The following is a 15,180-nucleotide window of genomic DNA, read 5'->3' as shown; positions in this document are numbered from 1 at the left end:
ATGTAATAATGTTAATGCATTATTCTAAAAGCTGTCGGTACCTCCTATTTTTTTATCCTATGTGGATATAATCAAAGTTAAAGGGATGAAAATTAATTACTCACCCTTGTGTCGTTCCAAACCCGTAAGACCTTTGTTTATCTTTAGAGCACAAATTAAGAATTTTTTTAATGAAATCCCAGAGCTTTCTGACCCTGCACAAACAGCAATGCAACATCAATGACACATTCAAGGCCCAGAAAGGTGGTAAGGACTTCATTAAAAGTAGTCCATGTGACGTCAGTGACTTAACTGTACGTTTATGAAGCTACAAGAATACTTTTTGTGTGCAAAGAAAACAAATAATTACTTTATTCAACAATTTCTTCTCTTCTGTGTCAGTCTTCAATGTGCGTTCACAACATCTTAGTTTGCGTCCTGAGGATGAATGAAGGTTTAACAGGTTTGGAACGACATGAGGGTGAATAATTAATGACTAAATGTTCATTTTTGTTACTATCCCTTAAAAGCTGAAATAAGTAAAAGAGAAATGAGTAGGAGAATATATGGTATAAAGAATGCACCATTTGACCAATCAATCATGATTTTTACAGTTGCTCATTATTACTGCTGTGTTTTAAGATATAAATATATACTGTATATACACATTCCCAGTACTGTGGGATTAAACAGCATTGATTATGAATAGACACAGAGTATCTTCAACACACTGAAGTAATTCATAGTTTCTCCGCTCGTTCACACCTAGGTGTTTACATGATGATTTAGCCTAGCGATAGCGTTCTTGTCTCTTTATCATACTGGCTGAAGTATGACCAGAGCCTGTGTGCGTTACGCCACTCTCCGTCCATATTACTCACCCGCAGCTTTCAACATGACTGGCCTGAGGTCAGAGGTCAGGTGTGTTTACATCCACCAGGTTAACTTTGTTCTGTGAAGAAACTCTGATATCCTACCAGTGGCATTTGGAGGAAACCCTGACTGGACCATTAGCTTGAGGCTTATGTCTTTACGGTCCGCGTTTATGTATGGAGACGTACCTATACAACCATTAATGAGAGCCCAAAAGCATTTACTACTTTTAGAACGCCTGTCTGAATGATGGGGACGACAGATCCGCTGCTAGCTGAAGGCGAAGCCAGCGTTGCATTTAGAAAAAAACAAAAAAACAAGCTGTGCGGCATTACTTTAAGCAGACAGAGTGGCTTCAGAGAGCTGAACTACTTTAACAGGATGGACAGCATACCATGAAAGAGACGGTCACATACAAGCATCCTTCCGCAGAGCTTTGAATCAAAGAGGCAGAATCTCACAGATTGTAAACAGGAGCAGAGCAAAAAGGTTATTCATCACATGATGAAGCTCAAAAGAGAGTTGCGGTACTTTTCAGAAGGTAAACATGGTCTTCTGGACTCTATAAAACACTTGAGCCAGATTCTTTCTTAGTGTGCTGAACCCAGGCCCTAAAAACCTAGAAATTTGGTGTGCTAACTAATTAAATCAAGATTTACCCTGAAGATTTGTCAGCGATATTCATTTAATTTTTCAACCATCTGACACCTCTATAACACACCAGAAATTAATACCTGGAAGGCTGAGAGGTCCAACAGAGCAAAGGTGTTGAGGAAGCGTAGTCCCTGGAGGGCCACCTGGATGACGGCGGGGCTGTAAGGCTCCTGGGGGCCCAGAGGGCCGGATGAGAGAGAGTCAGGGAGGGCACTGTGGAGCAGGATGCAGTACAGCATGTGAAGGACGCCCACTAGGTCGGTGCTCTGCAGGAGGGCCGTCAAACCAGTGGGGTCCTGACGTTTGTTGTCAAAGACACTCAGGGAACTGAGAACGAGAATTGGAGAAAATTGCAATATGGTTATCATGCAATGTCCACTTTTTGTAAAATAAATGACAACGACAACAACAACAACGTGCTCTCAAATAATTAATTGCAACCAAAATAATTTTTTCTTTACATTTTGTGTGTGCACTGTGTGTGTATGTGTGTATGCATGTATATATATATATATATATATATATATATATATATATATGCAATAATAATAACAACAATAATAATAATATTCTATAGATGCTTTAGTAGATCATGTATAACCATATAAATATGCATCTAAAAAAAATCCATAAAAAAAACAACTGTCAATTTTTTTTTTTTTTTTTTTTTTTTTTTTAATAGATCGTAGGCAGTATGCCATACAAAAGGCCACATTGTTCAACAGGTAATATCCGTTAACCAGTGACTGACACACAAGAAATAAAACTACAGTATTCAGGGTCAGAAATACTGTTACTTTAGCAAGGCCAAAGATCCTTTGTATCACAGGAAACAGACAAGTACAAATAAGGTTCTAATGTTTATGCACCTTCAAATGTGAATCACTGGCCTTTCAAACAAAGTCAGCAAAACACTCTTGTATGGTGCATAGTGTAGCAAAGGTGGCAGGGTGTGGTCTAAAGGCATCATAACCTGAGGTGTTGCTGGTTATTTGCTTAAGCCACAAAAACTGAAGACCCAGGATGTAGGGGAGTGTGGGATGTCTGGTCCCGTGGCTTCTAGATTTACTTGCTAGACCAGAGCCTGTCCGCTCTGATATAAATAACGAAGGCAAGCCCCATCTGTGAAGCATGCCTATGGGGCAAATATGTTTAACTGGTAACTTCTGGTCCTGCCTGACTCAGGAATGAACACAACGACACAGTGGAGGTGTCTGTGGTCTAATATATGAGAAGAGATAAGAAAGACTTTACACTTCTGAGCCTGGGGTCAGGGACTGGTGATCAGAGAGAAAAACACAAAGAACAGTAAAATAGTTGTGTACATCACATTTTATGTCACTCTACACAGTATGTATTTTATATATATATATATATATATATATATATATATATATATATATATATATATATATATATATATATATATATTTATAATTAGAGGGACTGAATGTGATGATAGATGCTTTAAATGCATGAATGCAGTGTGTACTGAATGTGATACAAAGATACAATAGCAAACAACGCTATCTATATAATGGACAGAGTGTGATGAAGAGATTGCTCTGAAAGCACAGAGATAGACAACATCTAAAAAAAGTATACAATTGATGGCAATTGTAAACAAAGAATGCACAAAATGATTATAACAAAACAGATATATTAAATGCATATAGACAAAGTCAAGAGAAAATTAATGAGCAGATTTGATGTATGAATGTAAAGAACATTGAGAAAATATTTATAGATTTAATGTGAAGTCATGGATCTAGTATGGTGATCAAATACAATGTGACAAACTTAAACATAAAATGTATAGAATATTTAAAGAATGCAATTGACAGGAATAAAGAATTAATATCTATAGCGTAGGGGAAGATGGATGTAGAGGTGAGGTAAGGACATCACCTTTAAATGTGACAAATCACCAGCTGATCAGGTGAATCTTGAGCCTCTAAGCTATGAAGCAGACCGTACAAACATCTCATATACCAGTGACCATCCTGGAGAGCTCCACACAGCAACAGGAGAGCCAAAGTGGAGGGAAGCCTTGGAACTTGGACAGCCATCTGTCAGCCAATAGCACTGGCTCCACAAATATGCAAACTCACCTCATTCTCTGGCTATCTTGTGTTGCAGCACATTTAATTAAGACCCATCTTACCAGATTTACAGCAGCGTGTTTGTGCGTCTCAGTCAGGACAACACACTGCAGATTAGCAGGATTGGTAACTTCATACCCCTGAGGGTCTGAGCAGAAGCGCTCCTGAAGGCTGATCTGAGACGAGATGTTCCGTTGCCATCTCAGCAACTAGAGTCTGGGTTTGGTATCAAAGGCTGATCCCCAAACAGCACGAAAGGGGCAGGTTCTACAAGGTGTCACATTGCAGTTGAGGATACGTCCGTGAACACTACACCAAGTGCACTGGAGAGGAAACAGACCTTTTGGTAAGCCAGGGGAGAGGAAGGAGTGTCAAGCTCGGTGAGGGGGAAACCTCAATGAGATCTCAGCAAGTGCAAGAGATCGGCTACTCAGGAATAAGCTTCCGGGTGGAAGCTACCTTGTGGGACTGATCTCGGCTCTGTGCCTCTCATCTACGTTTAACCTTAACCGGCGAAAGAAAATCCCCAGAACTGGTCTCAGTTCAGAGGAGAAGGGCAGCACCCGCTGACAGTCATGATCAGGGAACAAAGACTTGGTTCTCACAGAGTGACTGCGCATGACGTACTTCACATCTCCTGACCCTGAAACAAGAGACAGCGGAGTGGGATGAAAGTGAAAGGCTTGACAGAGGCAATTTGAGCCTAACCACTGACCCCAAATCAGCATTGACTGATTAATCCATGCTTACAGCTAAACCTATGGTAATGCTGTTAGCGTCTATCCGATTTAAAGAGAACGAGATAAAATATATTTGGAACTTTGAAATGATTTTTGTGAAGGTAAAGAGCAATTTCATTCCTAAGTCAGTTAAGGTGTTTAAAAATCTGCTGGATCCATGACACCACAGCAGAGAGTCAGAAAGGGAATGGGGTCATGATCCAAATACGTCCTGACCAAACTCATCTGTTCCAAAAATCAAGATTTAGAAGTCCTAAAAGACTGCAGACAGGAGTATTTAAACTTTCAGGAAGATGAATCTCCAGGAGCAGAATTGCACACCCTAACTTTATAACAGCAAGAAAAAGTCAGAAGTCTCTGCATCCAAAGCTGAACAAGCAGCACCATTTCAATCTGTTTCGACTGCAACACAAGCCACAACTCAGGAGCCAACATGTCGTCATTAGCCAAGCACAAGCGCTCCTTGACAAGCTTTCATTGGCGTTGATGACTATCGATATTTAATCCCACCAAATACACTGGTAGTCGGTGACAGAAACACAAAGCACACGCTGTATGAACAAATCCCAGGGTCTGGCAACTGCAAGTGAGCAGAGCAACTCGGAAATGTCTAACACGAACCACAAAGGGACAACTTCCTGGCTTTGAGCAGAGTGAAGAATGATGGAATGGAGTGTTGACTTGATTATGAAAGATGTTGATTATGCTGCTGAGCAGGACTATTAAAGAGAAGAACTGGCACTGGAGTTTCTCACAGATATTCAGTGTCAGAAGCCAAAGGATGTTGGGAGAGACACTGGAGTTGTCACAACCAGCTGGGTGGCGTTATAGCATGCAACAGCTGGAACAGAGCATAGCTGGCCAATAAAGGAGGAGCTATGACCTTTGAAGAAACTCCAAAATCCAAGTGGAATGGACTGAAATATGAATTTGTGCAAATGCAAGAACTTATTCAGACTATAGGGCAGATTAAGGGAGCTTCATTCAAAAAACACATCAGTAGAATGGTTTAAAATGATATTAAAGTATCACTTTCTTCCTACCTTTTAATCACACCTTACAAATCAGGTCAAGATGAAGTATTGTTCATGTTACTTTCATGTTATGCACAATGCACATGAACGACCACTCCTAAAATGTCAAAAGCAACACTGCAGCATCACAGTGATTTCTCTTTTCTGCAAGTCAGGGTCAGAGGTCAAAGTCGGGATATCACGAGCGGTGACTGTGTGGTTAGCCTCTGTCAGCAGTTGTGCATGCACAACATACTCCAACGCACACGTGGGTGGGCCTCAGGCAGGAGTTTACAGTGCGGGTAGACAGAGCTGCGGGAGCGCTAGATGACTATCAGCACAGGCTCTGCAGGGCTAGTGTCAGACACTGGGAAATGAGCTGCTGATTGATGGGGCTGCTGTCTCTGGTCTGCACCTCTACAGACATCTGAACAACAAAACTACAGTGGACTTCACCTATTCATTCAGATAGGACAGATGTTGAGATGTTGGGAAGGGTGCAACCACTATAAATACTGTAGATGTTTCATGGCACAGTGATTGTAGTATGATGGAACTTTGGGAACTCTATAGTTCTAAATATCAAACATGGTAACTAGTCACTCAAAATATAGTCACTCATAGAATACCAAAGTATATTTGAGAAGTCCTGGTATATGCCATACTATTTTTTTTGTAAGCAGACTGGAGGGCTATTTCAAAGAGTGGATGACATGGAGAAAAAATGAACATTAGAAACTACTCACCGACCAGTCACAGCAAAACACAACTTGCACATCCCATGGAGGAAAGCTGTGGCTTGCTCGAGAAAGGCAGCCATCTTGGGACTCTCATCAATCGGTCCTTGTATGGACAGGAAACAGCCGTACAGCTTGTCGATCAAGCCCATGTTCACCACATAGCTGAGGGAAATAAGCCGAAATGCATTAGAGTTAACAAAAAAAACAAAAACATTCAAATGACAAATCACATTAATCATTTCCTTGAGTGGATTCTGGCTATATTTATCAACATTTGTTTTCTCTTATTTGGCATTTTGGATTAATTTTCCATCAAGTTTGCTACACTATGTGGAATTGCCTTGTTTGGGGAAAATATGAAGGTGCCTTAACGAGTTAGTTCACCCATAAATAAACTTTTAATTACTCACCCTAATGTCATTCATTTTTGATAAAGATTGAACCAATTATGTCACATTAACTATTTAAACAATGTCTTTACTAACTTTCTGGACCATGAATGTATGTTGTGTTGCGGTCTACATATTTTGAGAAAGCTTTCGGATATCATCAAAAATAGCTTCTTGTGTTCTGAAGATGAACAAAGGTCTTACTTGTTTAGGTGAGTGATTAGTGACAGAATTTTAATTTATGGTTAAACTATCCCTTTGATATTAGCCAAAATGAGAGCTGCAAAATTGGCTGTTACAGGATTCAAATTGCCAGCACACTTACAATACCTTAAAATGCTGTCTAAGTAGACAGCTCATGGTCATGAAGCCCACTGCAATCCAGAACACTCCTGGCCTGAAATCTGAGCCCACAACTCCTGCCTATTATGTCTATATCTCTAATTTGTCTGGTCAAATGAAAGGTCTCATGACCGTGTTGGTCCGCACCCTCCTGGCTACAAATCAGGCCTAATTACAGTATTAGTGGATGACTGTGTCTCCATGTGCCAGCTCAGATCTTGAACAGGAGAAAAGCCCCCTTCTTCCCTCATGGCTCAGGTATTCTGTCCCTCCACCCTCCCGCACTGCCGAAAGTCTCCTGGCAGTCAATCACTGGACCTCCCAGTGAAGTCTGGGCCAGCGTTTTGTGGCTCCAGCGTAGCAAAGAGCCGAGTCAGTTGTGGATCCGCTTCTCACACGCTCTACTTTAGCTTCTGTTTCTCCCCTTCATTCTCTCTTTTTCTGCTTCCTTCATACCTCCTTTTCTTACGGCCGTCAGTCAAATGAGGTTGCGTTCAATAACGGTAATTACAATTCTCCCTCCCCCTCCTTCTCAATGGGTCAGCCATCACCTGAACTAAAGCCCCTTGTTATGGCTTTATCCTCCTCTTGGGTTTGGCTCAAGCAGAAAGCGGCTTTCCACACACCATTGTGCAGCCTTTCAGACGCTTCATCCAAGCAACATAAGCCAAAGTGATCAGTCACTATTAAGGTCTCGCCAAAGGTCTAGAGTTTTTCCACCTATCATTTGCTTTTTTTTCACATCGGACAGATACTGAGAGAAATGTGACAATTTTTTTTATTCCGATGGATTTTTCTTGGACATTTAGTATTGCTGATCATAATGCAGGTTTGAATCTGGTATTTGTACCAGTTATCAGTTACCAGTCTGTTATCTCTCTATAAATCTGCTTCCTTTTTACTTTTGCAGTCAATGAAAAACTGAAAAAATAAACAATTTCTTCTCTGCAGTTTTATTTTGGTGATCCAGCCACTACTTGGTCTGTTACGGCCATGTCTGTAAGGTCACTCCACGGTCACTGCACTGGGCTTGAGACTGCTTGTGTCAAACAAATCATGGGAGGGAACACTGAAGGATTGTGGGAAGCTTGGGATTTTTAGCAGGCTGGGCTGTCTGCCTTTCCTCAGAGAGCAAGGGAAAGCCCAGCACTGGCGGTCTCCTCCACACTGCCCTACTCTAATGCTGAGTTCAACTTCAAGTCGTGCACTTCCAGAAGGGAATTTTGGCTGATGGTAAGATGAAAAAACTTTGTTTTAGAGCACGGATATAAGAAGGAGTTTCCGGCTCAGCTAGAAAAGAGGTGCATCCAAGAGCATCCAATTCCACCCAACTAATGTGCAGAAAGCCAGGTCTACAGTTTTATTAAGTTCAAGATTTTTATGCCATTAAATTGGAGTAGACTTTTGAACAAATTTCCCAAATTGTCTAAGATACCCTCTGGATCCATTCCAAGAGGTCATTCCCTGCACTAGGGATCTCATTCCAAGATATTTTACATTGGAGAAAAATATTGTTGCTAAAAAGAGGCATACCATGTTTTTCTGCCTCTATTTGCCTGATGAGCAGAAGGTGAGGTGTGTAAAAAAGGGAAATTAAAAATGCTGCTAATTAATTCAGGGTTATTATGTGTACACTTTGCACTTGTTTGGTTGATTTTAAACTTATGAGATTATTGTTATTTTCTAACTTGTGTGTTACTCAAACACGATTAGCATTCAAGAAGCTGAATCAGGGAGAGTCATGGAAAGAAAATATATAAAGCAATCACCTGATGAGATCTTGAGTACGTGTGTTGAAGTTCTCACTGGCAACAGGTCTGCTCTTGGTATCTGGAGTGCATATACGTGGAGCATCTCCATCCAAATTAGGTGGGTGCAACTGCCCCAGCACTGTGGCCACTGTCTGTAGAAGTCCTGTAGTCAAACCCTCAAAGACCTGCTTATTGACACTGCGGCCGAAAATGGAATTGTCCTCATCTGGCACGAAGAGCTACGGAAACAGGTATAGATGTGTTAGTCTGCGCTGATGGAAACAGAAATAGCCATTGTGAGAAGCAGTCACTACCCTGACACTACCAAGAAAAAAGACAATGGTGTCTAGACACGTTGGAGCTTTTAGGTTTCATCAAGAGCTACAGATGAAACATCTTTGTCAACGGCTCTCAACATGTCTACGAGCGTGTCAAACATGGGAAGGTCTAAAACTGCAGTCATGTTCAAACAACTGTAGGCATTTTCTTTAAACTCTGTTAGCAGCGTTGTAACACCATTAAGCTGAAAATCCTTCTTTTGCTGCAATTTACAAAAAAACATATGAATTGAATGCCTATCAGATGAAACACTGAAACTCATTTGGAAGTTTTTTTCTTCCTCAACTGACTGATGGTGGCCTCTTACACCAATCTTGGCAGTGAAGGACATCTGAGATCGCTCAACAACGACCTGTGCTGGTCTCAATATCCGGCCCAGCAGTGTTGCACAATAGACAGGGTCATTTAAACCTCAGCTTGCATTTTAAAACATGTCCAATTAAAGCAGAGGGTGCAAATAAAAAGGATCCTGTCCTCCTTTGTTTCCACGAGCAAGCCATTAATCTTTGGTTGGAATCCTGATCCTCTGGCGCATAAATAACTACAAGGGTGCTGCTCTATTATTCATCAGCTCTGGGTTATAAATTGGTAGTTACAACTCGGAGCGACATTGTCACTGGTGTCGTGCCAATGGCGGGCATACTAGAGGTATTCCCTTGTTGGCGGGCGCCACTGGCAGGCTTGTAAAAGATGGGTCATGTAACAAGAAAGGGAGCATTGATGGGGGGTTTTTCACTCAGTGTTTATGCATCCAAGAGTGAAGCTTGCAAAGTGGGAGCTGATGGCAGCGGGCGGGGGATATCTGTGGCATAGAAGCAATATTGAGTTAATTATTAAAAAAAATACAATAAAATATACATGTTTGCTTGTTTTTTTTAAATACATTCATATTTTAAATAAATTAATGAATTAGTGAATGAAGGAATAATAAAAAAAAGGAATTCTACAGCATACTTTTCTCAAAACATGATCATTTTGTTGTTTGCCATTATACACTTTTATGCATCATATATAAGGTTAAATGCATTAAGGCGGTTTTGAACTACTCAGACGTCACAGGTTAAAGACAAGAAATACAAACAACTTCAGCACAGGTACAGCCCATGTTAAAATGGCAGTTTTTACAGAGGAGTTGGTTAGTATGCTGAGAGACCAGCGACATTCTCCACAAATCTAATTACAGAGAAGGGAAGGGTAGACGCCAATACTGGCCAAACTGAAACACACACACACACACACACACACACACACACACACACACACACACACACACACACACACACACACACACAGGTAAACTGCTACATAGGTCGGCTTGTAAAAATAACTTAAATATCACTTTTTACTGACTTATTCAGTTCACTTGGGTGAGTATTTTGTCAGTTTATATCAAATCACATGTCAAATAATCAGCGGGTTGACTGACTGTTGTGTTGAGTTTGAACTAAACCCCGTACCCCCAGGAAATATTACAGCCCTTAGACTCGAGATGCACACTGACTGAGGCTTAATGTTTTGCCAAACCAATGTTTCTTGTGCAAACACACACCCAACAAGCCCTATATGACTGGGTCTCATTCACTAATAATTCAATGCACATAGTAAAAATGCAAAACCTACATGCTCAGACATGATTCATCAAAATCTGCATCTATATTACAACGCAATGTGTTAAACTTACTCACGTATTGGTAAATTAATATAACTGACACCTCATTGGGACTCCACATTACGGTCACAGCAACACAAAAAAATGATACGGGATGTTTTGCATTAAAATATAGCCATCTTTATAGTGTGTCAGCACCTGTTGCAAATTCAGTGGAAAATATTTCTGTTACTGAGAAACTTGCGTAAACAAAACCTCAAGCTTAAAAAGCTGGAAGAGTAGCATGAGGTTGGTAGCGTAGAGACCCCCTTTGCCAAAAATCAAAGCAAAGGATGGAGACACGGACAGGGGAAGGGGGGTACCCAGAAGTAAAGACAAAAAATAAAGGACAGACGCAATGCGAAATGTGATTCAGCAGTGGAGCTTTCCCAGAACTTAAGATGATTCAGTGAGTCATATAAACAAGAGAAATGTTGTATGTATTAAAATCCATTTTGGCGCTTGCTTTAAACTGGTAGATGAGCTACATATGCTCTGGCAAGACGAACAAGACAGAAATGACCCTTTAAACATGACAAACAGCACTTCAGGCCTTTAAAAGCTGAAGTGGAAGTAGCATCCTAAAAGTATTAGTTCACCCCAAAAAAGAAAATTCCATCAGTTTTTGCTCTCCTTCATGTCGTTCCAAGATCATATGACTTTCTTTTTCAAGTGGAACACAAAAGGAGATATTTTTGAAGTACTGCTCTTTTCCGTGCAGTTATAATTGAGATTCCCATTTATAGTGCATCTCCAAATAATTGATTTAAACAGCATTTACAATTTTTTGTTAAACAAACTTTTGTCGTTTCTGGTAAATATTACTTTAATTAGTAGTACTATCATTTCATTAATACATTCCTGTCACAGTTTCTTCAAGTTAAACCAAACTTTTATTTTACCGGGTTGTGAAGACCTTTAGGTTTCTGTTTGTGTATGACATGACTACAGTTTTGATGTGACTGTCAGAACAATTCTAGATATCATGTTTATGTGTTCGTCTGCTCACATATTGATGCAGCTGAGGCTGAAAACACCGCCAGCATCACACAAGCTTCTGTAATTGTATAGTAAACGAATCCATGCTTCACACAGAGACGCTCGGAATATGACACATATTTAAATAGTCTTTTTATGGCTTAATATTCACAGACACTAATCTAGATTGCATTTGGAATTAAATGTACTAACATACCTTTGATTCATTCATCTAAAAATCGGACAAATTCCGTGACACTCTGTATTCTGTAAATTCCTTTTTTATGACCAGATTCCATGATTACATCCACATTTTCCGAATCACAGGGCTCTACATTATATGGAAACAGGCGGCTTGGATATTAAAATTTCGAGATGCACAGAAAAAAGTAAGTCAAAGTTTTGGAATGACATGAGAGTGATTTTTATTTTTTGGTGAACTATTTCTTTAAGTGACAATAGTGACAAAAATGTGGATTTAGGCAAATAAAGAACCTAAAAGCAAACAGGATTAGGCAAACTCAAGTAAGCTTGAGCCTCTAATACTCACTGTTAACTGATGAAGGAGAAGGTCCATGAGAAAGGTAATTTTGTTGCTGTAGAGAACATAAGAACAGTTGTTGTGGCAGTGTACACAGGACAGGTAATACGTGTTCACCGCAGTGCAGAGGGACCTAAAGAGAAAGAGAGAGAGGGGATTAGTTTTCAAAAGCCGACGGCTTCTCCTGTTTTGAGTTTTCCATCTAAATAATCAGGATACAAAGCAGGCCCCATATAAACATTTCAGGGTTACTCCGACTTGCAGTGTAAAAGATCGCCAATCAGATGAGCCAGGTTCTCTGCCGTAATACAGTAAGGTTATCTGAGGAAATTGACACTTAAAGCTCAGAGTGTGAACATCGCATGCAATCCAAGAAGCATGACAACACTTGGAATATTACGCTCAAGGGAGTTTCTCTCAGGAACTGCTCCTTACGCAATGGCTGAGGTGAAAACATGAGATGTGCCCTAATGAGGGCTCAGTCGCTCACAGAAAAAGAACAAGCTATAGTATTCTTTTGGGACATGGATACCATGTTAAGTTTTTTTGGTCACACTATTTTAAGGTCCACTTTTCGCTATTAACAACTCATTAACTACGACTTTTGCCTCAAACCCCTTATTTGCGGAGTTTTAATAAAACGGTAGTTTTTAAGTTTATGAGATCAGCATATGATTAGGGATGTAGAATATGGTCATGCACAATAAGTGCTAATAAACAGCCAATATGTTAATAATAGGCATGCAATTAAGTAACTAATTAATAGTGATAATAGATCCATATACTAAAGTCTTACTCTGTTTTTTTTTTTTTTTTGGACACAACCATACGTTTTGAGATATTGAGCTTAATGTAAATACAATAAGAATAACTCCATTTTGACAAAAATGTCAGATAGATCCTTATAATTCTAAGCCGACATATGTAATGATATTTCACAATACAACAGTTTTGACTGTATTTTTGATTTAAAAAAAAAAGCAGCTTTCCTGTGCATAAGAAACATTTTTAAAAACTCTTAACCAACCCCATACTTCTATAGAAAATACGAAACCACGGCATTCCCACCATAATACTGCAACAGCTCTTTATTGTAAGGGATCTTACAAACCGATTTAATTAGATGAAATGGAGAAGAACTGGATACCGAACATCTGCCTCTCTTTCGCGTTTCCACCATCTCTTTCTCCAACTGGTTTTCTCTTGGCTCAGATAAGAGTCTAGCCGTCAGCGCCTTCGGGCCAGCAAGCCACTGTCAGTCAGTCAGGCCTCTGTATTTTGTCTGTTCCACACCAGCCCGAGAGGAGATTAATGTAGCTGATAACTGACCAGTCACTCCAGACCCCCAATCCACCCCTCTTCCCAACCACCCCTTCATTAGTTAATATTTTCTGACAACTGTATATTTTATCCCAAAGCAGAGTGGCGGGGCCCTATCTGCCGTACGGACAAATGGAATCTGACTTTTCTTTTTCAAACCAGGCCATGTTTACTTCCAGCCATAAACATTTTGATATCCACCGCAACCTTCGCCATCTGTTCGGCATTTTCAGCCAAACCGTATTGGCACTCGTAATAAAAATAGCGCGAGCCTCGAAGGCCTCGGCCTGTCAATAACTTCCACCCGGCTGACAAAAACACCAGTGTATATTTTACCCACTGGCGGGCTGATCAGGGAGATAACGGTGCGAGTATTGACATAGCGGTGTAAAAGCGTCAGACATGCAGTATGAGACCGCAGGGAAAACATTGTGCCTGGTCTGCTGGGAAAGGATCCAAGTATTCCCCGCACGCCTCATAACTTTGCACTTTCAAAGCCGCTCGATCGTGACCAGTTATAAAAAATGTGTGTACGTGCACCGTTATTAATCGACAAGTTTTCACCTCGTCGATAAACGCGGTTGACGAGGGTGTCGAAAGAGGTCTTGTTCAATTAATACGCAGCGTTTGAAAATTGCCCGACGGCCAACGGCACATCGACTCGCCAAAGCGTAAACGCTGAAGTGTTTCCTTTGTATTGATGGAAGGATACCGGGGAGTGTAACGGAGCTTGGGGCGAAAGGAGGAGGAAAGGAAGGACGGATGGTCATGGGTGAGTGGAGTGATACACCAGGCTCTGTTCAGCCAGGGAAGGGAAATGTGAGATCCCCTCCAACCTGTGCACTCTGGGCAGCAGACCAGGACTGCTTCAGCCACACTGATTTTCCAACATAGCGTCAATGGTGCAACTTTGAACACTTTTTTTTTTTTTTTTTCTTTCAATCAAACGCTCAAGCATTCTCAATGTGACTGTTGGGGCGCAGAGGTTTTGCCTAAATGAAACCCGAAACTTCGTCCACTAATTTTACATACGCGCTACACATTTTTAAGTACAGGAAATTATGTCTCATCTCTATCTGTCATGGAATTTCAGGTATCCATATTGTTTCTAGGCAAGTTTTTAAAGGCTAAGTGTCAAATGTCCAGGCGAGGATTGAATGACAGGCCTCAGTGTCAAGGTTCACTTCGGCTTCTCAAATATAAACAGCGGATTGAGGGCTTAAACACAAGATTATCACATTATTGTAGTACCGCACATTAACCGACGACTGAAACTGCGCTAAAGAGTGTGAAAAACTACTTTAAGCTGCAATTGATAAGAAGCTAATGAGCTTAGTTATAAATAATTGTATTAATTGTAAAATAAACAAATAAAAACGATAATCCCTACCCCAAGCGATATAATTGAAATATTAAAAGACCTGATCGCTAGAAATGTATATTTTTATATTTAAAGTAAAACGGCGTAGCTAGATAAATAAAAGTATTCTGAAAATGTACCAAATTTAGACTACTTTTGCGTTAATGAGCTACAAACTCTTGCATGAGCTCATAAAAGATTCACGGTAAACCTGATCTAGGCGCACGTTCGCAGGGTTTTCAAGGTACGACCGAGGCTATCTGATGCCTGTCCCGTAACGTGTGGGGAGGAATGCGAGGAGTGGGGGTGGGGCAGCCCCAGGTGGCTCGCACGGTTAAACGGCAGATTATAGAGCACACGACTAATTTCTTTACACTAATCTTATTAAAGTGTAAAACAGCTGTCGACTAG

At 40.5% G+C, this 15,180-nt stretch overlaps 1 protein-coding gene across 4 annotated transcripts in view; it reads right to left on the bottom strand.

Annotated features, from left to right (window-relative positions):
* Positions 1-15,180, bottom strand: part of scaper (S-phase cyclin A-associated protein in the ER) — an 88,983-nt gene that overhangs the window by 13,666 nt on the left and 60,137 nt on the right. For all 4 annotated transcript variants that reach the window (XM_043227967.1, XM_043227969.1, XM_043227968.1 and 1 more), the window contains 4 exons: positions 12,099-12,222; positions 8,602-8,822; positions 6,108-6,263; positions 1,587-1,833 (listed from right to left, as the gene is read on the bottom strand). In XM_043227967.1, coding sequence (XP_043083902.1) covers positions 1,587-1,833; positions 6,108-6,263; positions 8,602-8,822; positions 12,099-12,222 — 748 coding nt within the window. The remainder of the gene's footprint in view (positions 1-1,586; positions 1,834-6,107; positions 6,264-8,601; positions 8,823-12,098; positions 12,223-15,180) is intronic.

This window comes from Puntigrus tetrazona, chromosome 25 (genome assembly GCF_018831695.1).
Source record: "Puntigrus tetrazona isolate hp1 chromosome 25, ASM1883169v1, whole genome shotgun sequence".
NCBI lineage: Eukaryota > Metazoa > Chordata > Actinopteri > Cypriniformes > Cyprinidae > Puntigrus > Puntigrus tetrazona.
This window is presented reverse-complemented; position numbering and strand designations above follow the sequence as displayed.